The sequence below is a fragment of the Pogonomyrmex barbatus genome, unplaced genomic scaffold (genome assembly GCF_055798465.1).
Source record: "Pogonomyrmex barbatus isolate J1 unplaced genomic scaffold, ASM5579846v1 scaffold1, whole genome shotgun sequence".
Classification (NCBI taxonomy): Eukaryota; Metazoa; Arthropoda; class Insecta; order Hymenoptera; family Formicidae; genus Pogonomyrmex; species Pogonomyrmex barbatus.
This window is the reverse complement of record NW_028297098.1, coordinates 5,016,214-5,040,768: the sequence shown is the minus strand read 5'-3', so window position 1 is coordinate 5,040,768 and position 24,555 is coordinate 5,016,214. Positions and strand designations below refer to the sequence as shown.

Sequence of the window (24,555 nt, the reverse complement as noted above, 5' to 3'; positions counted from 1 at the left end):
TAGTAATAACAAATAAAATATTAATATTACATGTATATTAATATTATAAGTGTATATATATATATATATATAGTTATAACAAATCTTGTAATAACTACCAAACCTTGTAATAACTAATTTATTTTTAATCATGCATCTTCTTAAAATATCTTACAATTTTTTTCTTTTTAAAATATTATATTAACAATTATATTTCACGATATTAAAATAATAAAATCATTTTAATATGCAAGTGATTCTCTTTAATGTGACATTTTATATTCGCTAATTAATATAAATTCAAATTAATATGTTTAAACATAGGTTTAATTATTGTAATTAAAAATAAATTGATATATGTTTTATTATACATGTATATTTACAATATAATAAATGGAAACAGTTATCAATATGTATCCAATTCATAGATTATATCTACAAATCTCCACGAAAAGAAAACGCACATTCGTTTCACGAAATCTTCTTCTTACCGTCGCAAGGAGCAACAATCTGATTATTACGTCCATGCTCGACTTAAACTTGACGAACGAAAGTCAAGAGCTCACAACAGGGTTACACGAGCCACGCCCCGTGACTGCGAGGCAAATCCTCCGCGATACAAAACGATCAAATCTCTGTCTTCTCGGACGATGCGGAAACAGAACAGCAAGGTATCGCCGTGTGTGCTAGCGGCGTATCGACTCGGGCTCCCTCTTTTCACGAGTAAATTTGACGTTAGCCAAATAAACACATTGAAGCCGGCTACGTTTGAAGTGGTCCCAGTTGACAGTGGGCGACCCATGAACATCGGCACGATTGTTCCGCAGCGGGTTGCCGTTGTCGGCACCTTTTAGATTCCAGACACCGGGGGGCGGTTTCTCTTCTCCCAGGTGCCCCTTACGCACTGCCGGTGACTTCTGGACGTTCTTTCGTTTCAAAAATCAGGATCATTCTGCACGTTTCATAAGCATCGCGGCATCTCAAAGGACACTATTATCACCATTCGTTCGCTCATCCATTCGTTTATTCATCCGCGGTTGTATCCCTCTTCACAGTTCCAAGTCTCTATCACTCGCACTTGTCACTGCGATCGATATCCTGTGAAAAATAGGCGAATAATTCAATCCGCAACATACGGTTACTAATATGAACAGTCTCAGGAGACATAGCTTTTACAATGCTCAAATAGTTTTCTACTGTTTTAGAAAAGGATTCGTGCGTTTTGTTAAAAAACATTTGGAGAAACACTTTATTAGAATTAAAGATAAATTCAAAATTACTTTTTTTTTTAATTCCAATTCTTTAAATCATTTGAATTTTAATTTCACGGAAATAATTTTCTAGGAGTTCATCTATTTAAACAGCATAGCACTTTAAAATGTATATTACACAAATCTAGAAGGATTACTCTCTCACAATATTTCTTTTATCTTTTATTTACGTGATATCTCGTCATTCATTATTTCGAAAATTAAAAAAGTTTTCTTTTCTTTCTATCGAAAAGGTAACGATCAGATTAAAAAATTACTAAAAATGTCTGCAATGTAAATATTAAACTAATTTTTAAAAACCTTGATATTTCATAATAAAAAATATAAATATATAACAAATGAAAAACTAGCAAAATAAATTTCGAAACAATGGCGAAAATTCTTGCTCACATGTGATATTTTCAATAATTATGTTTGGAAATATATTACACACAAGTACAGACATGATAAAATACTGCTTATTTATTTATATTTTGAACAGAATAATACACTATATATTCATAAATTTTATTTCATAAAGATACACAATATTTTTAAAAATATATCAATATAATTATTAGAAATAAAAAATGTAATATTTATTTATATAAACTTAAAAGTATGTACTTTTTGTTCTTTTATGAGATAAAAAGTTAAAAAAAAATAATAATTGAATAAAAGAAATAAAGAAAAATTCATCAGGAGAATTTATTCGTCACATCCATATAATCCATATTAACAAAATTGTCTGAAAACTTTTCAATATATAGTAACTATTATAATTTTAAAATAGGCGATGTTATCTAATTAGTAGAATTAATTTGTCACAAAAAAGACAGTATGTAAATTCTAGTCTATACGTACAAACAATAATTTTATTTGAAATAAAAAAAAGAAACAATTTTATTAATATATTCGATTTAATTATTAAGAAGCAAATATCAAGTTTTTGAAACATTTCTTATATCCCTATGAAAATTCGATGTCAATTACAAGTTGATAATACTTTGTATTTCACATGTGAGAATTGTTTGAGACTGTTTGCGTAAAATTTTCATGATAGAGAATATCAAAATAAAATTTTGTTACAAAATAAAATTTTACTGTTACTGTAATTTACAATGTAGAATGCGTTTTTAAGTGTATGTTCAAAGTAGTTCTATTAATAAAAGCTTTCGAGCAAATCGGACAGGGATATGCACGTGACAAATGATGTTTTAGATGCTTGGTGAACTCCTCATTGTTGTTGAAAGACTTGTAACATATATTACATTTGAGGTCTCCCTCAGATACCTCTAAATGAGTCCTTGTATGTAAGTCAACTTCTGCAACATTGTCAAATTCTTTAGAGCACAGTCGGCAACTAAATTTCACTGCTTGAAGAATGCCTATTTGACTTCCGGTTAAAGGATTCGGTACAGGTATTATGTTATTAGCCTCGCTTTTAATGTTGCACGTAAAGCTTTCTTTCTTTCCATGAGTGCTTATATGATTCCTGTAATATTTTCAATAATGTAAATATAGTTTATATATTTATAATTATTTTTCTAAATATACAAATTGCATAACACAACAAAATTTTATAAAGAAATTATTTAATAGAAATGGCTTACCTATAAGCTTGATCACTCTTGAAGCTAATATTGCAGTTTGCACAGAAGAAATCATTTTGTTGAGGCAATAATGAAGGTAGAGAAGGTGAAGTAACTTGAAGAATAGTATTTTGCACATTTATTTTAGAGTGCTCGAGCAGACAATGCTGTTTAACACTATCTTTCACATCGAATACTTTACGACACTGATGACATTTGTATGGAAATGATGGATCAGTACTAACATGAAGTCTTATATGCTTGTCATATGTCGATTGAGAGTTACATTCGGTTTGACAGATATCACATATAAAATGTTTTCTGATATGAACATATAATGATTGCGGATTAGGAAAAGTTTTGTAACATTTAGTGCAAGAAAAGTTATTGGTTTCTGCTTTCTTTGCAAAATAATATTTGTCACACATTTCACATTGAAATGCTAGTTTTGAATTATATATACACTTTTTCAGTTTGCAATTACCCTTAATACAGGGTTTTTTAATGCGTAATGTCCGAAGTTTTCTTTCTGTTTCACTTTTATTTATCTCTGTGTCTTTCATATCATGAAGCATAACTAGAGGTACCTTTTTACATTTCGGCCCTGGTTTACCTCGTATTTTATCAATCTGTATTATCAGACGATATGTTTTTGTACCCTGAAGATTATCATGTGTAGATGTCGATATTGTAGAACCATTCAAAGCTATAACACGACCTGTTGATGCTTCTGCTTTATTTCCACTAAACAAATTCTCAGGCTGCAATATAACATAAGCATATGAAATATGTATATTAATAATTTAATTCTTGCTAAAGAAAAAATAAGCTTACATTATCTTGTATGGATGGACTTTGAGGTGGAGTCACTAGAGTATGTGAATGTTCATCTAATTTCTTCTGTTTTGGTAGTATTTTCAATGGTGTTGTCTGTATATTCCTTACTTTAGATTCTTTCAAAGATTCTATAAAGAGGTATAATGTATACCATAACAAACTATACTACATAGGTCTTACTATAGTATACTCTTATAGTATACTCTTACTATACTATATAAAAAATTAGTTCTTTATTACTGTATTAAAACTTTATCTTGATTTCGTCATACTTTAAATGTATATCTATATCTTTTTTAATACAAATATACCCTAATTTAGCTATAAGGAACAAAGAGATATAATTTTGTAGCAATTATAAACCATTTCTACAAATCACAATACATTGTTGTCATTAATTTATACTATTTATAATTTATATTATTTGGAAAATTAAAAGAATAATTAGCATTATAGCAAGTAAAATTGTAGATAAACTTATAGATGTGATTAATTTTTATGAACATACATCATCAAAGAATTAAATAATACTCGTGTCAATATAGAATGTTAGGCTTTATTAATCTTCTTTACCAAATATAGTGGGAACAGCAGTTGATTTCAAATCTTTGGATGAGGTGAAGTAAATCTTCTCAAAATGCAACTCGCAAATGTGCAAGGGCACCTTGTCACTTGTTAGCAAATCGCAGTTACGAAGCCATTGATTCTTTTTCCTAATATTTAATAGAGAAACGGTAAATGATCGCCAACGCGTTTATCATATTATGGCACAAGAGTTACTTACACATTATCTTCCGGAAAAGGGAAAAACGCGATCGGATTTCCGTCTACCTCCGTGTTTTGAGTAGACGGGCAGTTGTTGACCGCACAAGTTATCATCTTATCACCAAAATTCACAGACAATAAACGATGAAACACTTTACCATCACCTCCGAGAACCCCGAGACTGTCTAAATATTATACATAACCTAAAAATGAAACTAGTAACTCCCGCTCAATCATGCCGCACTGAACGCAGTGATGCCGCCAGATGAAAATCAGGAAACGCAGCTACACCAGAAGATAAGTTCAGAGAAAATAACGGTTATGTTTCAAAATTTTATTTAGGGCTGAGTATCAATCATGTAACTTTTTCCGTAGGATAGTTTCCATTATCTTTAATAGTAGAAATTTTCATTTTTCACGTTTTTATCCTAGAAAAAGTTACATAACCAGTATTCAGAGTTTGAATTTGAGATTAGATTGAAATAAACCAATCAAAAAAGAAAATCAATTTTAAGTTTAGGGAACTCTGTTCGGATTGGTCAAAATTCAATCTCAACTTCAATCTCTAATTTAATATGGGCATGAACTATTTTCTTTGTTATCGATAATGTCTTTTGTCTATGATGTTAGAAATTGGTCTGAGATCTCGGATGGAAAGAGAATTGATCAATTGCGTTTGAATAATTCGGCCAATTAACCAATGCGATTGGTCAATTCTCCATGGACACAAGATCTTAAAGAGGATTCAGAGTATGGCCAAAGTCCCCAAAAAACTTTTGCCTAAAACTCTACTTGTCGTTTAAAATAGAGAAGTAAGCCCAATGGCTCTCGCACACTGAACGCGACGAGCGACGAGTGATGAGCGATATCCAATGAGAGCTTTGCTTTCGGATATGACATTTGAAAAACTATAAGGGTTATTTTCACCAATTCCGGTGCAAGCGTCCCGTTTGATTACGTTGCAATTGGATACAACCACTTACAACGACCGATACTCGAAGATTTTCCAATGGATTAACCAATCAAAAATTTTATTTTAAATTGGCCAATCGGCAACGTGGGCTATTCAGATGCTCCCCGAAAATACACAATCGACCCTTAGAATCGAAAGAGAAACAGAGATGTCACTGCGATTTGACACAATGGCAGAATCGGTCGGACGGATAAACATCTCCGACCGGCGATAATTCTGCGTAGTTGTGCGTGAGTCCGTAGCTGTGTACGCTGGTCGTTTCTGGAGCTACGGGGTCCTTGAACCTCGTTCGTTGAATTTCGATGAGATCGGAGCTGGTCACCGAGATGATTGTTTTATACGGAGTAGTTTCGAGCAGGAGCGAGCGCGATTTCAGATAATCGTAGATTTATCTAGCCGAATGATTTCGCGCGCGATTCGCCAAGTTGCGTCAGTTTTATATAAATAAAATACATACTTTTGAGACGCGATTTTCAGAGTTTATTACTGTGATCGACGTGCCCGAGTTTGCCGGATCGCTGCATTCGCCGGCTGAGCGATTTTCGGCTGCCACATTAGAATTGTACGGATTGCTTGTGTATATAAATATATATAGATGTGTACGGTATAACGAGAAGGAATTGTATATATAACGTTAATTTTTTTAATCGAATTTTGCGCGTCTCTTAAGAGCGTTTTTCTCTTTGATTAATGGTTCCCGCACGTAACAATATGTTTCTCGTTTGCGTGACCGTGGGACTTGTCTTTCTGGCATCGAAGTATCGCAATAACGTACTTCGCAGCGTCAAACACTTGTATAAAAATATCAAGAATCGAGATAGCACTAAAAATAGTAATAATTCTAAGCCCAAGCGCGATGAGAAAGATATCGATAGTAATAATAATAACGAGGATATCAATGATAACAAGGAGATTAAGCTTATATTAGACAAGATTATTTTGGCAGACTCTCCGGAGAAATGCGATTACGCCGTACAGCGTATTCGTTGGTAAGAAAAAAGATTATATTATTTATTTTACTATTATTAATTTTAAGTATTTCGCGAACAATATTTTTCGATGTGAATATATATCTTAGATATTATAACGGACGTTACATTCCTTGTAACTTCTCACAATATAATGAACTGTTTTCACAGTTATTGTTTACATTTTTTTTCTGAGAGCTGTACAATACAGATATCAATACAGGTTTTGGTATTCAAAGACGGTTTTCATTATATATTAGAAACATGTATGAAGAAATGTCCTTGAAATTCTTAGGGAAAGATTTGAATTTCTGACAAATATTACAGTAGCTGGCAAAATCAAAGATCGTTACATAAAAGAAGAATTATTACAATTTCAATTTATTATTTATTTTATAACAGGATTCTCTGTTGGCAATAAAATAATTTTTTTTATTAATCAGAAGGGAACAAAACAGTTTTCAATCTAATTTTATAATATAAATTTATGATTGCTCTATTTCTATATTGTTCTTTAAATTTGTCTTATTATATACATTTTTTAAGTAGAAATTAGAATTATATATATAGAAATACATATAATTTGTTTTATATTTTATTAGCTAAAATTATTAATTTATTGCTTATTTAATAGCGATCTGTCTGATGGCATTCTGGGTTTTGATTGTGAATGGGTCAAGGAAGGACCTGTTTCTCTGTTACAATTGGCTACTTTCAATGGAGTAGTTGCTCTGTTTCGCATTGGAAAGATTGGATATATTCCGCTTAAACTCAAGGTAATGCTTGGCATACAATTCATAAATCATTTAATTTTATATATATATATATATATATATATATATATAAAATATTCAGTTTTAATAACATTATACTTGTTATATTCAGGAATTATTAGCTAGTAAGCACATTCTCAAAGTGGGAATCTCTTCATACGAAGATGGACAGAAGATTGTAAAGGATTATGGTTGTAGAGTTAGTGGGACTCTTGATTTAAGAAATTTAGCTGAGTCTCTCAATCTACCAAGTCGAAAAAGCTTAGCTGCCATGAGTTTAGAGTATCTTAATATTGAGATGGACAAGATAATAGAAGTGAGGTGTGGCGATTGGGACGCCAGTACCTTAACCGACGAACAAGTTGCTTATGCTGCTTGTGATGCGCTTGCATCTGTTATTATTTATCATAAAGTAAGAAAATCAAAGAAGCCTTTTTTATATAACAATTTATATAGAATTATAATAATTACAAGTTACATCTTTTATATCCGAATTTTCGTTACAGATAATGCAAAAAGAAAGAGAAAAATATTCATTGTGGCAGAGATTAGGAATTTATTTATGTAATATATTAAGTAGTGATATAAATGTACGAATTCATGGTGTACCTGCTGAAACAGTCGATACGAGGTATATAAATTTCTAAATCATAGTTCAGGATCTTTTTATATATGAGAGAAAGCAAGAATAAATATAAGTAAACATCTGTTTAAGGTTCAAGGGTCAGCGATCACCAAGTGTAGACAGTATTACTAGTAATAATGTTTTAAATGCGAAGAATAATAAATCAGTAGTATTAGATAAAAACACTATTAACGATCGTAAAAATGCGATACCTACAAGAATCAAACCTTTATATCATAATTGTTATTTACAAGCACCTGATGGAGATGTATTGTGTACATGCGATCGCAAAAAAGCGGAATGGTATATTACAAAAAATTTAGGAAAACTTGTGGAGACAGATCCATATACAGTGAGATTAAATTTCGAGCCATCTGGCCGAGCATTAGGAGAGGTTGGACAATATTATACACAAGTGAAACTCAATCAATGTGTAGTCTGTGGATGCACTGAAAAATTTATTAGGAAAAATGTCGTGCCACGAGAATATCGAAAATATTTCCCATGTATGTATCTTTATAATGTTTTTATCATATGAAAAATAATAAAAATATAGTTTTAAATTTTGACAACATGTCAATACATAAGCAACATATAAGCATATATGATACATAAAAGATATATCACTCATACAAAAAGATATATCATTTTGTACACAACTCTCTTTATAATCTAAAATGTTGTATATTTTTTTTAGTGGTAATGAAGGCACATCAATCTCATGATGTTTTATTATTATGTCCTTCCTGTCACGAAATTAGCAATAACCATGATCTGCAGCTCAGAAGAAAGTTAGCAGACATGTGTGACGCACCATTAATTGGGCCGATGACGCATGTACGGGACAACTACTTGCACGGCCGCCGAAAATTGCTTTCGGCTGTTAAGGCATTGAGAGAAAAATATACGTTACCTCAACAGCAACGTGAAGAATATGAAAATTATATACTAGAACAAACGGGACAGCAAAGAGTTACGCCGGATTTACTTAATATCCTTAACGAGCAATTGAAAAATGCACTAATCCAGAAACCGATGTCTAATCAGTTCAAATATCAGCCGCATGGCCTGAAGGTATTTATTTTAAAATCATTAAGACACATCTAGAATTTATGTACTATACTTATATGTTTGACTTTTGTTCGACAGGTAGTGCAATATTTTCAAAAGCAAGAAGGTGGACTCGTGGAGTTGGAACGTATGTGGAGAGAACATTTTCTTTTCACAATGAAACCGAAATACTTGCCAAGTTTATGGTCTGTACGTCACAATCAAGAGCGACTGATCATACGCCAGGCACAAAATAGAATTGATGCGGACGATGCGAAGGCAGCTGGATTAACGCAGTAAAATTTGAATATTATAACTGATAAGTCTCGTATAAGAGCGAGAACTTCAAAGACTGTTGTATGTGAATCAATATATCTCCTATAATCTATCTATATATATATATATATGAATATCTCTACTTTTATTTACCTTTACATTGCCATGTGGCATGATGCAATAATATGAGATGCGAATCATAATTTTTCAATGTAGAAACTATAGCATTTTATTCTTACAAGTTTTAGACATTGTGTATTGAATGGCATGCTCAAAATATACATTTTAAACATATTTCCAAGACCACATTATATATTTACAAATTTCTATGTTGGATAAAAGAAACATCATGCTATACTGTATTAAAACCATTCTAATCCAGAATCTATTTATTATAACATTATATACAGTTGTTTAGAATTAAGTAAATTTAGACTAGGAGTGAATTTCATGACTGTTTGGAAACTTCCTGATCGCTCGTCGAACCTGGCTGCGACGTCGACGATGATGGTGTCGATGTTGTTCCTTTTTGATTTTTCAGTTCCTCATCAATGCGTTCTTTAGCACGGACAATCTTTGACTGTAGGTAAAACGAGCCGCTCTTCAACCTGTCATTGGCTTCCATGAGATACTTGTAATTTCGCTCGATCAACTCCGTCTGGTCAGGGCGTTCCACGTTTAGGATGCGAAGGGCCTCATCCAGGGTGAGACCGGTCTTAGTGTTGGCGGCGACGTGTTGCGCACCCTGCTTTCCACCGCCCGCTCTCCGCGCCGCTTCCTGGCTCGCCGCGATCTCCTGGCGCAGCGCACGTGCGAACGCCTTGCCGACGACCTGCGTGCCCATCACGATGATCTGTATCAGATACTTCGCCATGACCTAACCTCACCGCGCACGTTCGGCACCTCGGCGCGCGGACGAGTTGTCACGCCGACGTTTACGACTATCTCCTTATCGTTTCTTTGACCGGTTGCGCCGGTCACCGTTCCGAGGTTATGTTCGTTCGCACGTATCGTGCCTCTGCCCGCGCATCAGCGACGCGACGTCTCGGCTACCATGAGGAACCTAACCTAGCCGCTACGCGTGGCGATCTCGTAACTCTCTCGCGTCTCTTCAAAGCTTACGAAACACATCGCAACACATCGCAAGCCGCAAGTCGCACGTGAGATGAGAAGTTATGTTGGAGAAGGAGGTGGGGAATAGGCTCAACTTCCGCGACTTAACAGTGTTCCACAACTTAGTCTGTTCTCAATTTCGAGGCATATCTTTTATTATTCTTTGAAGTGATTATATCTAAAGTTTAATTAATTAGATCCTCTTTTCCTAAATTTTTAATCCCAGTATTTAATATCAATAATGAGAATATTTCAAATTTCCCTTGATGTAAAATAAATTAATACAGAATTTATGAAAAGATTTTATTTATTTTTTTTATTATAGATTTGTATGTGTTTAAATTCTAATTCTATTCGAAATATTTTTAATTATCTTCAAGTTTAATTTCCAACGAATTTCTGTGAAATTAGTTACGAGACTAAGTTTTGTTATTCACTTATTTCGTCCATCTATTTTTAAATTTAGCTTATTATTTTAATTTAATTTAATTTTTAATTTGCATTATTACCTAAATTTATAATTGGCAAAAATAGAAACTCTATAGTGTATGATTATAAAAGTTCTATAATTATAAAAGTTCTGTTATCTTCTTATAAGTTATTATTTCCCATTTAATTCTTTCGGAATATATGTTTTATTAAATTATTTAAAATATATAATGTTATAATCAATAAAATATTTACAAAACATTTAGTTTTTTATTAATTATTTAGAATAATTGTTTGTAATACGTTAATTTAAGAAGTATGTATATAAACTTGTTAGAAATAATTTTTGTGCTGATTTACTAAGTTAGATATATATGTATATGAAAAACATATAAACCACTTTGCCAAACAAAATAATATTTCAGCGATATATCATACATTTGACTTGTTTATGAACGTTTTAAAACTTTTATTATTTAAATAAAATTCATTGTAATATAAAGCAATGCGTAAAATAAATTTTTCACAAATCATAAATTAAATATTCTAGATGTATATATAATCCAATATCAAAATTTAAATCATTGTTTTACAAAAAAATATAACATATCTTTTCAAAATTGATAAAATTTTAATCTATGTATATTTCACTAATTATATATCATATATAGAACATTTTGTGATTATATGTTTCTACGACTTTTAGCTTTTGCATTACAATCCACCATTAACATAATATAATTACTGTAATCCAAATACAATTCGCGATATAATGTTGTTATATCTTTATCCGACTCACATCCCTTTTTTAAAACCGTCTCTTCTGGTACATCTACAATCTCATTAGAAAGTTTATTCATTAGTGCGAGTTGCATGATATCTCGCTGATGTTCATCATCGTACAAATTTGTCCTTTGCAGTTAAATTTTTTGTTCATCCTCTCTCTTTTTCTCTCTAAGACGCAATTACAATTACGCACTTATTTTCACTTCAAGTGCAGAAAGTACGATATAGCGCAGCAACAACAAGAAACAGATATTCGATGGTACTTATAACAGAGCCGTGCAACGTATGTGCTGGAGCCCCTGGCATCAACCAATTTCAAAATTTTGTTTCATATTTAACTATTCTCTATTTATTTACCGTTAGAAATTGTACTAATTACTTTCTATTTGTATTGGTCATGTTATAGATTTCGGTATAGGCTTACATCTTATATCCTATTTCTATTAATATTTATGAATTAAAAAAAATCTCAGTTTAATTTACTTTCTTTCAACATTTTTCTGATGAAAAAAGGATAACCGAAATAAGATAAATCGAAAATGGATATTTCCGATTAATAATATTAAATTCATATATAAAGAACCTCCTTCTTTTAGGAGGATCATCTCATTTCCGCCTCGCAGCAGCATCTCGAGACTCTCATTTGAAATGCCATGTAATTAATTTTATTAGATAAAAAAATAAAAGTAAACAAAAATAAAATTTAAGATAAAAACTGAAGACAATTTTAAATACATTAAAGAGAGCTAGGAATATCGCTCCTTTTACGGAAGATGGTGAGTCGGATGGTGGCGGTCCCTCTCGAGTGTGTATCGTGCACCGCGTGGTGCACCGTGGCGCGGTGGTGGTGGACGCGCACTCCCCCTCGAGTTCGCCTTCGCCAGCGCAGCGCGAGGCGCGTAGGCACGACACGGTACGGCGAGCCGAGCAAGCGAGTAGCGCGAGCAGTAGCGAGTCGCCATCGCGCGGGTTCGCCGTTAGGCGAGTCGAGTCGAGTCGAGTCGTGTCGTGTCACGCGAGGAGAGACGGGAAAGAAAAAGAGAGAGCAAGCTGAGGTCCGGTTTGCTGTCAGTTCCTTCATCATTGTCGACGTCGTCGTCGTTGTTTTTCCCGTACGTGCGTCCCTCGTCGGCGCGTCGCCGTTGGCCATTGTCCCTGACATGGAAGCCTACCAAAATGGCAGAGATCGTGCAGATGTTTTTGTTCCTATATAAGTCCAAGTACCGTCGGAAACGTCGTCCCGGCAGCGACGGTGACGACGACAACGGCGGTGGCGGCGGTGGCGGCTGTGGCGACGGCGACGGCGACGGCGACGGCGACGCCGCGTCGTACGGTCGCGAACGCGATCGGCGGTGGCGGTGTCGGTGCGGCCATGGCGGCGGCGACGGCGCGACCGCGACGGTGCCGTGGGTGCCGTTCTTACTGTGGGCGGCACTCGTCTGCTGGGTGGTTCACGTAAGCGCCGCCGCCTCCACCTCCTCGTCGTCGTCGACGTTGGACGCGGGCTGCAGCTCCAACACTTGCGTCAACGGCAACTGTGTCAATGGCACCTGCGTGTGCCACGAGGGCTGGCAGGGCGCGCACTGTCAATTCTGCGGCGGGAAAGTCAGGTAAGACTTCCGTCCGTTGATTCTCGGGGAAACCAGGATCTCGCAATCCTGTCTCGCATCTTCTCCCATTCTCCTTTTTCTCTTATTTCTCTTTTTTTCTTTTCTCTTTCTCTCTTTTTTTTTTTTTGCATTCTGTTTAGCTACGCTTCTCGCCGTTGTCGTCTCGCCGTTCGGAGCGTGAGGATCGGAGCAACGCCGCATTTCCTCCAGGAGACGATGCTCGGAAGGATATCTCCGTACACTTTTCCCGCATATCCTACGTGGGGGTGCGTACGCGCGGCATCGAAACGCGCGCGGTCCGTGTCAAGTGCAACGGAATCTACGCCACTTTCTAGGTCGTACTCGTCGCTTCGATCGCGCGTTCCGGTTGAGCGGGCGACGGAGGGATCTGTCCACCCCCCTTGCGCGACCGACGTAAATAAACGTGCATGTATACATACATGTGTGCGTGCATATGCACTTTCGGTTGCCTCCTTTCGGGAGAGGCGTCTTTGAGACTTGCTTCTCTCGTGGCCGCGCCTCTTAACGGCTTTTCGATCTCTCTCCCGCTCTTCTTTCTCGCGTAAAGTTCAGTCGAGACTTGACTTACTCGACCAGCCAAACGAATGTTTATTATTCACATTTTCTCTGGCGAGGAGAAAGCGGAGTAGATGATATCGATTCCTTTTTATCCGAGCGAACGGTTGTCGTCGGTGACACTGACCGAGCGCTGCGAGTTTCGACAGTCTCTCCGGAGAATCCGAGATTAGATTTGTCCGTCGACTGATCGATCATCGCCGGCGTTGAGCTCTCTGGTGACTACCTGATAACATGTCGGCGAAAATGCTCTCTGTCAAAGATACCGAGATTACGCCGCGCCGTAAACGTTTGTCCGACGCAGAGAGGGAACAAAAATATCCCAATAGCTTGCGTACAAAACGCCATCCGTTTATCGTTCGGTGTGATCGTTCGATCATTACGTACCTTCCATTCGATGCTCGGAATCATTTCACTTTTATCATTCACCAAATGTTAAACAAGAATAAATGATGACCACGAGCGTTGTGAATGCCAAGTGGAATCTACTTTTGAATTTATCGTCCGGATATGCGAGTCTCGACATTCGCGAAAAGATGTGCGAATTCTGAGTCGACATTTTTCCTTTCCTTTAGAATTTTTACATTTGAATTTTTAATTTTATTTGTTTTGGCACACACACACACACTATACAGTCAAATCAATTATTTCTTATACATTTTCTTATCATTACTTTACAGCTCCTTAGATTCAAAATTCTATTGAAGATAACCAGAAACTCTTCAAAATAGAAAATGTTTTATTTCAGATGTAGAAACTTATTTTAATTTATTTGTAAAATGGACCCTATTACAATCCTCTAAAATTTGTAAATGTTTAAATTAAGATCAAAAGCAGGAGTAAAATTTTGAGAATATGTGAGAAAAAAAATTTCATAATAAAAGAAAAGTTAAATCAACGTTAAAACTTTCTAAACTGATATCCTTGAAATTGACATTCACGGTCTTTAACGTTTAAAATAGACGGCGTTTTGATCGTATTTGCGTTCAAAGGATTTTTGCATATTGAGATTGTTGTACGAGACATTAACATAAAGAAATCAAATCAAGTATTTTTATCCTGCATTGGGCAAGTTCTACACTTATGCGACGTGCCTCGACTTCTGTTCAAAGCGCGCCGGATGTTCATAGTTCTTGATGGAAAATGTCAAAGGTACACCTCGTCCGATCAGTTGTCACGATGTTCGTATCGCGAATATGCTGTAATAAGCGATCGCAAATATATTTTTAGATATTCCTAGATATCTAATATCCGATAACATCGAAAATAGTAGAAATGTAGATATTAGACGAGTACAATCCGTTATTTTTTATTTCTCTTATCCCGTTCCTTAGATGTTTATCTAATGAGATAAACATCTCGAAGATGATTAACGAATCATGTTTCATCGACAATTCAGGCGCCTCTTGAATATTTAACATATGCTAATATGTTCCGTGATATGAGATTTCTGGATATTCCAATGCTAATAGTGTTATTTAATAATACATCATTGCGGAGAATAATGAAGAAAAATATTTCCATTTCTGAAATTACGAATATAGCCGCTTAGCCGTGGAGATAAAAGATAAAAATTTAATTAATCATAACAGTAGACTTTATGATCTCGAGTCATTTTGTATTTTTGACGATTCAAAAAAGCTTTTCCTTTTTTTTTTTTTTTTCATATGTCGTTTATATAATCGGAATATTTTGATCTTGACTTCAATACCATGTTTCATCATACACATGTTGCGGAAATTGCGAAAGGAGTTCTTCTTCAGACGAGAAAAACGAATCTTCCGGTCCTCTTACCGGTTTGACGGTTCAGGTATCGGGTTTTCGAGTTTTGCGATATTTACCGGGAAAGTTCTTATTGAGGAGAACCATGTCGTCACTTGCACGCGAATACGATTGGACTTTCGCGTGAAATTTTCTATCTGTCTCTAAAAGAAGCTAATCCCAGTTCGGAGTGTTACGTTGTTGGTGACAATGATTAATAGACATCGCGAACGTGAGAATAGATTGTGAAGCTTTGTCATCTTCCACTGTTTCATTTTATGTAACACGTTACGATACTTCGATATCACCACGCGTGAAAATTTTAGCGACCAATCGAAAAAATTGTGAAATCGAATCGTCATACGAATAATTTTAGGTGAATGACATTAATATCTCATTGTTCATTGTTATGTAATGCGCTTTAAAAATATGCGAAAAAAGTTATAAATTATAATGTTTTAGAAAAAAACAGCGATGAATGTCCTTCGCTCAGTTTTCTTTTAAACATTTTTGAAACAATAAATAAAATATTATGATTTTAAATTAATTGCAAATAAAACTCATGTTTTGAGAATAATTCGAGAGATTAAGTAGCCTTAGTAGAATAAGAATTGACTTCTAATTTACGTGTGCCTTTGAACCTTCATTTGTTCACAAATTATCGATTTCATATTAACGAATATATAAATTCATATTAAGATTCATATTAACGAATATATAAACAAAAGAAACATGCATGATCTGGAATTCTATATTTCTTGTACCATACATTATGATGGATTGAGATTAAAGATAAATAGTGATATAGGGATGATTTTTATAATTGCTTTGTGAGAAAAAATTTTTTACTCAAGCACTATATTCACAGTACGAAATTGCGTTTGCAGATTAATAACTGCTATAACTATGCGATAACAACTATGTGGTATTAATTACTTAGTGATTTTCCCTCACGCCACGCCTTTACAATTCCGTCGCAGGCTATAAATAGGCTATAAATTATATTTAGTAATTACAATTAATTTGATTTCTTTTCGGTGTGATGAACGCACGAGTGACATTCGTTTGAACATCGCGCAATAAGAATGATTTAAAAGAATTGTAATTACTGCCTATTAACTTTGAATCAATATCTTTGAAGTAATTTTATCTTATTTAGAAATGTAAAAAGATTATCGCGATATCTTATTTTTCTTATTGTCGGAAATTCTTCCGACAAATGCGTACGTTATTATCACGATTTTGCAACTTAACTGTAACTTAATATTACGACGAGAAAATATGCAAAGTCGATGTTTGCCAGACAATATACACGCTCAGTATTAATGTTGGTGAATGTTGGTAAATAAACTTCCTATCTCTATTGCAGCCGCTTCCACGAAATATATCACTTAATCCTAGAACTATTAGATATATCTCGCTTGAGATTTTCGAATAACTATGTCGCGGTCGGTACCGATGCAATAATATCGCGGGATTACTCATTAGTAATATCGCATTAAGCTGCGAATTTAATTAGAGTCGTGCATGTCCGTGAATGAATGGTGGCTCAATTCGTTTTAACCCGCTTTAATCATTGACATTAATTCTGTATCTCTTCTCGATTCTCATCTCGCCTCGCGAACATTTGCAAAGCATGGAATTTTGGCGACGTGCATAGAATATGTACAAGTTTCAAATTTTTTGTCTTTCAAAGCAAATTCTTGTCAGATATACAATCTTCAATTCAGATTTTACCGATTTCGTCAAGTTGTTTCGGTCTTTTTCTTTTAAATTATCTGAGGTAACATTGAAAAGATTTTAATAACTAAGAAAGCTTTACATAGTTGATGAAAATATGTACTAATTTTAAATAGTATATTTATAAAATTTTGGCAAACATACAAAAAGAACAGTTCCGCTGAAATAGAAATTTGGTTAAATGTTAAAAATAATTTTATTACCATTATTTTCTTACCATTACTTTATTAAAATACTTATATAGGACATCTAAATTGATTGCTGAGGTATAACAAATTTTACAGTGTAATATATTATTAACTTTAAAGATTTTGTATTATTATTTTAATGGTCTAACAAAATTATTTTCAAAATTATTTTTTATATTTGGCAACATTTTAAAATACTTTAGCAAAACCGTTCTTTCCATATTATTTTTTATTTTTACAGAAATGTAAATATCGTCATTTATTGAATCTTATTGTAGGAAATTTATAAAAGTATTTAAAATGCATTTCATACTTTTCTAAATGTTTTGCTCTTATACTTTTTCACGTAGTCGCAGTTATCTTTCATTATTATAAGAAAATATATATATAATATTATATATATAATGGACACATTTATATATTATAATTTTTTATTTGTTTCATTATTATTAATAATGCGAATATATTTTCTATCTTCATTAGATACTACAGTATTATTATATAAAAATTCTTTTTACTCAGTAGTACTATCGTTGCGACAAGACCATTGTTTTTCTCGTTATAAAATTCTTTTACAATAAAATTATTTGCCGTCGATGCTACGAATGTCTGCCCATCGTTTGTACTTGCATCGTTAGATACAATTTTGCAGATGTTTCGTTCTTGCAGCATGTTCTCTCTCTCTCTCTCTCTCTCTCTCTCTCTCTCTCTCTCTCTTTCTTAATTTCCAGATTTATCCTACATACATCGATTTTGTTATATACGTGGAAAAGACGTTTTGTTTCATACTACGTGTTGTTACATTATGCATAACTCTATCTCCTCATGCGCTATCTTCTCTACGGGACTTCGCTCTTGTCCGAGCACGTGCAACGGCTTATATACAAATATAGTAGCGACGCATGTTACGGGCTTAGGGTGTGCTTCGAGCGCGATTAGTATCTTAGAAAGAATCGAGTTTAAAAAGAAGATGCTTAAAATACAAGTCATAAGTTATATAAGACGAAAGTTCGTTTTAAATAAAATAATGAGATTTTTGAGACGAGTCAAGGAACCTTCAACTCCCTTATCTATTATCTATTAGAAGTTAGCCTCCCACTTTTAGAATATAATTTATTTTGAGAGTTGTGCTGACGAAACCGACGGTTGTGCCGACTTGTGCTAAGCGAGTATATGTTAGACATGCATTTGTAAGTTCTTTAGATGACTGATACAAGAATAAATGTCATTTATATATTTTTTTCCCCAAATTTATTTTTTATCATAACTTTTATTGTTACTTTATTGTATTACTTTTTAAAGATAATATTTTGGCACAATGTTAGCACAACCTAGCACAATCGAGAAAATTAAAAAAATCGCAAAGTGGGGGGGCTAAAATGTCGTTTTTTTTTTTTCAAAAATGTCATTTTTTATGACATTTTTCACATTACGGTTTTAAAATTCACAATCTAGCACAATTCAGCACAACTCTCAAAATAATTATTTCTAAAAGTGGGGGACTAATTTCTAATAGGTTTACCCATTCCATTTATAAAATGCTTCGCTGCAAAATTAATACCTCAAGACAAATTAATATGTCACGGATTGCATGTTTCGCCTTCTACGTGTATATGCACGATTCGATACGATTCGTCACGCAACTTAATCTTTTCCTTTAATAATATATACAACTCGAGGAACCATCGCTCATCTGCATATTGAAATGAAAATCGATATAGGAGTTAACATTTAAACGCCGTTCGGCCATTGGCGCGGTGGTTATTTTTGATCGGCTATTTTGTTAAATTCAAAATATATGAATATTATATCTTTAATAACTATATCTTTAATAACGAGCGAATACGGAGAGATTATGATAAAATTGGTTTTCTGTTATATATATTTTTTTACATATATCTCGTTTTCAACCTTTAATTTGGACTCTTTGTTATTAAATTTTAAATTACCATTTTGTTGAAATTAATTGAAGATTCAAATTGAGATTATTCCGAAAAATTTATCAAAGTAACGTATTCTACAGTTGCAAATATAAATGAATAATTATTATTGCTTCTTTGTTGAATCAATATTTAATCTCTTTTTTAAATATTAATATTTGAGAAAAATAGTAATAGTTTTAAATATATTTTGTACAATGTTAATTAATATAATTTTATATATACACTATTATTGTATAATATATAAAACATTCCCTATAATATATAAAACATTCCATATGTATAGAAAATATTTTCAGTTATATTTTAATAAATTTGGCATCGGTTTTTTTTTAATTGATTGAATTGTTGTTTTGATTGAATACAAATTTACATAAAAACATTTTATTCGTAATACATCTTAAAATATCTTTGATATATAGGTATTTAGTAAAAATAATTTAATAATTAGTTCATAATATATGTAATGCATTTTTTTTACTATCAAAAAAAGATTTTAAAATAGCATTTCACAAATATCCTGATGAGAATTATGTCACAACTGACTGCAATATTTGCAATATTTTGTAAAAGAAAAAGAAAACGGTGAACGCTGTTGCGTTTTGGTCGAATTGTGTATATTATTCGCTTTATCTATGTATTTATTTTATCGTTTACCTTTGCACAATGTCATTCTATCGATAAAGTGAGTCGACATTTGAAAAAGTCATGGATACGGTTCGCTATGAGGCTCCGACTATATTCTGAAGTATAGTGCGCATTCGAATAGAAAACTGTTTTTTTTTTTTGCAAGAATTTACATAACAATGTCGAAACACATTGGTTGCTTTGAAACGATAAGAATATATTGAGAAAGTACACATGCTTATAGCGCATATGCCGAGTCATTAAATTCTCGATGGAACATAAAAGTCTGCAGCTTGTACGATATATTAACATGTCTTAGAGTTGTCGATCGCCTCATTTGAACGATCCTTGAGAATCGAGAAGTTTTCTCGCTTCTCGACTTTACTCATAGAATATAGATGCATGTTAGGTCTGTGAGAACCTGAAGCTCTGAAGTCCATTGAATGCGGGTGGTTAATTACGTTTGCGAATCGAGTTTCGTCGATGCCGTTATAATCGTGTCCGCAAAACTGTTACGTCTCTTTCACGAGGCGGATAGACTCCGGCGAAATTGGAAAGCGTTCCAAATGTCACCTCGGCCATAAAGCCTTCTCTCCCGATCCCGACGTGCGAGCCTTTCGTCCACTGATCCTATCTGATCTCTACGTCCGTCCATAACGAAATCGATCAAGTCCGAAAACGAGTCCTATGGGTAGCACTGAGATTTCTTAGGTTTCTCTCAGTACAAAACGAGGAACTGTGTCTTGCGGAGTTGGAAAACTTCGACTATTGCTAGACAAAACTTATAATAGAAGTCTTCATTTTATTATATATCTTATTTAAGTTTAAAATTGTTTATATTTATTAATCTACAATTTATAAGTAAACGTAGTAAGATTATTTATTATCTAACTTAATTTGAGAAAGCTTTAATTATAATCGACGAGGAGGCTGGCATGTTCGCTGGCAAACGCTTCGTGTAGATATCTCAGCTTTTATCAATTTCTGAATTTTTCGCAGTAAAACAAAAACATTTTTCTTTTTCACGAGGATCGATATAAAAACAAAATAATGACGATCCTCTTTCTATCGAGAAACGCAGGTTCGTTATTCCCGCGGTCGCGGCAAGCTAAATTAAATTATCGCCGCGGGTATTGTCATCCGTATTCCCCTTTTTTTCTCTCGTGCGGCTGATCCGCGCGGAAAAGTTACGTAGTTTCAATGCGTTTATTGATGCATTTGAAGCGTATGTCAATACGCTTATCGATGAGTCTGTTACGAGTTTGTTCGTGCAACGAACCGACTCGCCGTTAATCCGAGTGCTCTCAGTTTAAATAAAAGATCGTTTTTTCCTCTCGTTCAAATGCAAGTGGGCGAGGTCCTTCAAATGGCGTCGCTTTTCGCGTTATTCGCGTCCTCCTATTCGAGCCTTGCATTGATGAAAGGGAACAAAGAACGAGATTAGTTTAATGAATGTTGCATGAGATCATTCTCCGAGTTTATACGGTAGACGTGATGCATTAAAAGATGTATAATTATTTCTTGTTTTTTTTTCTTTTTTTTGTGTATGAAAAGAAAGAAATCAGAGAAAGATGATATTTTTAATATTTATGGGATATTTCTGCTTGGATATTTCTTGCTTTGATGTCTACTACAGAAACAGATACAGCGATAATCCAAATCGTATCCAAGTTGCATCCAATGCATAACTGACATAAATTTTAATCACATCCGAGTCACATATATAATTGAAATTCTGAATTCTGGGCTGCTAATGTTATAATCATCGTTGATTATTCATGATTATTCATGATTAAATCTGTTCTTCGGTAATGTAATCGCGACGTCGACGTCGCTATAGATTGCTCAAAGTGTTGAGAGTCAAATACCGCGAGTCGATATCGGTCTAACGGCGGTATAACGCGACAATTAAATGAGCGCACATTCCATCGATGCGGAGCAACTTTTATTGCTTCTCGAGAAAAGGGTTCACCTCTCTATTTTACACGACGCGCCGTTTATTTCGTTCGCGGGTGCAATATAACACGAGCCAGCTCACCGCGGTGTCGAGGATTGAAATCGATATATGATATCCTTCGCGAGTTCGATTTCCGATGGTGTAAATCCACGCGAACGCAGACGTTATACTGATCATCGCATTCTACTTGTTCGCGGACAAAAATTGCGGAAGAATCAAGTGGAGGATCAATGTCGCGCGAACTGCGGTTTCAATCCTCGAATATCCTGATCTCAAGTAGAAGACGGTCCTTTTTCGGCGTTTATTCGTCGGAGAGAAGGGGAGGAGGGGAGGAGGAAATCTTTCACGCGCTTCTTGCAAGACGTTACTATCCGGCGCCTGTTCACGGCGTCTGAGTTGCGCGCACCGCGACGGCGGCCGATGCTAATAAAAACCGGATCGAGAACCGGTAGAATTCGCAATTTTTATGAACTCCACGCCCCGGCGTCTGGTACGCGGTTATGCCGCCTTCGCGATTTCCGCGGCGAAAAATTTTGCAAGACTCGCCGCAAAAAAATAAAAATGAGAACGGCACGGCGGGAATGTCCTCAAAAGAATTTCAAGTCGTCTGCCTATGAAAATTTAAGTAACTTCCACGGCGTAGCGTAACTTTTTAATCTTGCGATCTGAAGTGATTCACTTAAGGTCCATTAAAGGGAAGATAAGAGTGATGGGTAACTTGCTAATTAAAACCTTTGATAGAAATTTTGTGGATGTTGAATGTGAGTCACGCAAAGAATTCAAATTCTGTTAATGACTTGATGGTTCTGTGACGCTACTGCTAATGAGATGTATAAAACTGAATGCGCAAGTGGAATTGAAGTTCTATATAGAGTTTAAAATAATATTTTTACTTTGTATGAATGTTGTATATTAAAGAATTTAAATGTAAATATGTATAAACTTTTTTATTTTTAGATTCTGCGTTAATTTTTTACTGTGTACTACTTTACAGAAAATAATAGAAGTAATTAGAAAATGTTAAATAAAAAAGTACTCTGCGAGAAGGAGTGAGAGGAGATGATAAATTGTCATAATTTTCTCGGCAGAACATGGCTAATTTCCCTCACGATAAACTAGATGAGATAGACTAATTTTCTAGAGATAAACTGAGAAATCCGGAGTTCTGTAGAGAATTCTGGTAGTCTCCCACATAGAGTTTCATCAATTATTTTTAACAATAATAACTTGTAAATAAAAAAATTCTAGCACTTTGAAGATTACACTTACGAAGTTTTCGTAGAAGTTCAAAGTTAGAAGTGAAATGTTTTTTTGGAAACCCGGCATTTTGTTGAAAGTTTTGGTAGTCCCTCATAAAGTTCTATCAATTATCCTTAACAACCATAGCGTTATAAATAAAAAGTTACAGCGCTCTTTAAAGAAATTGCAAAGTTGTTCCCTTCCCTTCCTCAGTATCTTTATACGATGTTTTAATCATTTTAATCAACGAAACTCTTTCCAAAATCGATTGAAAATTCTAGTGGTCACTTTTCGATGATCCACCAGACCTCTACTCATTTTTTTCAAATTTAAAAGACAATGTCCAATTTAACAAAAGTAATTATTTTGGCGTACTGCAAAATTAGTTTTTGAAATAAATGAACAATTGCAATTAAATCTATTATGAAGTATACAAATAAAAATATAAAAATAATAACATCATTCGTTACAGCTCACGATAAATTTAACATTAGTATAGCGTCGGAAAAAGAATTCTATTTACGTAAGAGAACATCTCATTAGATCTGTTCTTTTCAGTTACACCTCTCTTGTGTTTGTTGCTTTTTCTCTTACTCTCTTTAAACGAGCGAGCGTATACTCGTTTCGTTCTAAATACAGAGAGTGTTATAAAGTGAAAAGTGTGCGAGACAGCGTTAAAACATCTTTCTTTTCGCGTATTTAAATCTCTTCTAAATTCCGAACTATTTTGAGAAATTTGAAAAATTAATATTTTTCTTCACATAAAATCCAATATGAACGAGTAAAATTTAATCACTTACGAGATCCGTTTTCGTAACAGACATGTACGATATATGTGTCTTTCATTATTTCGTTTTGTCAATGATTTCTATTCTTATTCTATTGAAAGAGACTCTTCTCCAATAAATTGTCCTTTATTCTAGAACACCTCTGATAAATTCTCCAACTCATTACAAGGCATTACGTGCAAATGGATGCAATTTACCTGTGACATCGTTCCGAGATTCTCTATCGATTCCGAAGTCTCGAATCAAAATCAAATTATATTTTTTTTTTCCTGTAAATCACGAGGTGACTTTATTTTACAGTCACGTGTACTCCTTTTCGTATTCAAGCAAGGAGCTCTTCCTTAAGAACAAGCTCTTCCGTTTTCTTTCTCCTTCTTTCTTAATTTTTTCATTTCTCTTGCTCTTGAGTCTTGTTCGATCGTCACACCTCCGTTAGCTGTGTCATTACGTAAGCGAAGAGACAAGAAGACTTTCACGGAGATTATCTAAAGTGTGTCTCATGGTAACACATTATTTTAAGTCTCTGCTCCAGGTTTAGCTGTGCCATATTTTAATCTTTTCACCGTGACAGATTGGAAGTGCGCTAAATGTAATTATCGTGTTTTCTTAATTTGTCGAATTGGGGCGTTCGAATCTTCTTAGTATTAATAATTTACCGATAAAATAATAAATGACTGACATATCCATTATTTCACGTTTTCGGCCGAGTTGCG

The 24,555-nt window shown here is 34.2% G+C and overlaps 4 protein-coding genes across 7 annotated transcripts in view; 2 read left to right on the top strand and 2 right to left on the bottom strand.

Moving 5' to 3' along the window:
• Nucleotides 1-325: 325 nt before the first annotated feature.
• LOC105432432 (uncharacterized) lies at nt 326-4,807 on the bottom strand. Of its 2 annotated transcripts, XM_011647242.3 has the most exons (6): nt 4,443-4,805; nt 4,232-4,371; nt 3,656-3,786; nt 2,843-3,582; nt 2,523-2,724; nt 326-1,077 (listed from the first exon to the last, which is right to left on the bottom strand). In XM_011647242.3, the coding sequence occupies exons 1-6, from the start codon at nt 4,535-4,537 to the stop codon at nt 1,048-1,050; spliced, it is 1,338 nt and encodes a 445-aa protein (XP_011645544.1). In that variant the 5' UTR covers nt 4,538-4,805; the 3' UTR covers nt 326-1,047. The 2 variants fall into 2 exon arrangements, with proteins under 2 accessions (XP_011645544.1, XP_011645542.1); XM_011647240.3 differs by lacking the exon at nt 326-1,077 and having other exon boundaries at nt 1,691-2,724; nt 4,443-4,807.
• A 755-nt stretch (nt 4,808-5,562) lies between these two features.
• Exd2 (Exonuclease 3'-5' domain-containing 2) lies at nt 5,563-9,218 on the top strand. The gene is made up of 7 exons (XM_011647243.3): nt 5,563-6,385; nt 6,999-7,140; nt 7,250-7,549; nt 7,644-7,768; nt 7,853-8,268; nt 8,460-8,836; nt 8,912-9,218. Exons 1-7 carry the CDS (start codon nt 6,087-6,089, stop codon nt 9,110-9,112), a joined length of 1,860 nt encoding a protein of 619 aa, XP_011645545.1. The 5' UTR covers nt 5,563-6,086; the 3' UTR covers nt 9,113-9,218.
• A 225-nt stretch (nt 9,219-9,443) lies between these two features.
• Nucleotides 9,444-10,717, bottom strand: blp (mitochondrial import inner membrane translocase subunit Tim16). Its single transcript, XM_011647244.3, has one exon. The coding sequence runs from the start codon at nt 9,960-9,962 to the stop codon at nt 9,537-9,539; it is 426 nt and encodes a 141-aa protein (XP_011645546.2). The 5' UTR covers nt 9,963-10,717; the 3' UTR covers nt 9,444-9,536.
• A 1,577-nt stretch (nt 10,718-12,294) lies between these two features.
• The window catches only part of dsd (attractin-like protein dsd), a 30,992-nt gene continuing 18,731 nt past the window's right edge, over nt 12,295-24,555 (top strand). For all 3 annotated transcript variants that reach the window (XM_011647246.3, XM_011647245.3, XM_089081181.1), the window contains exon 1: nt 12,295-13,026. In XM_011647246.3, coding sequence (XP_011645548.2) covers nt 12,593-13,026 — 434 coding nt within the window. In that variant the 5' untranslated portion in view covers nt 12,295-12,592. The remainder of the gene's footprint in view (nt 13,027-24,555) is intronic.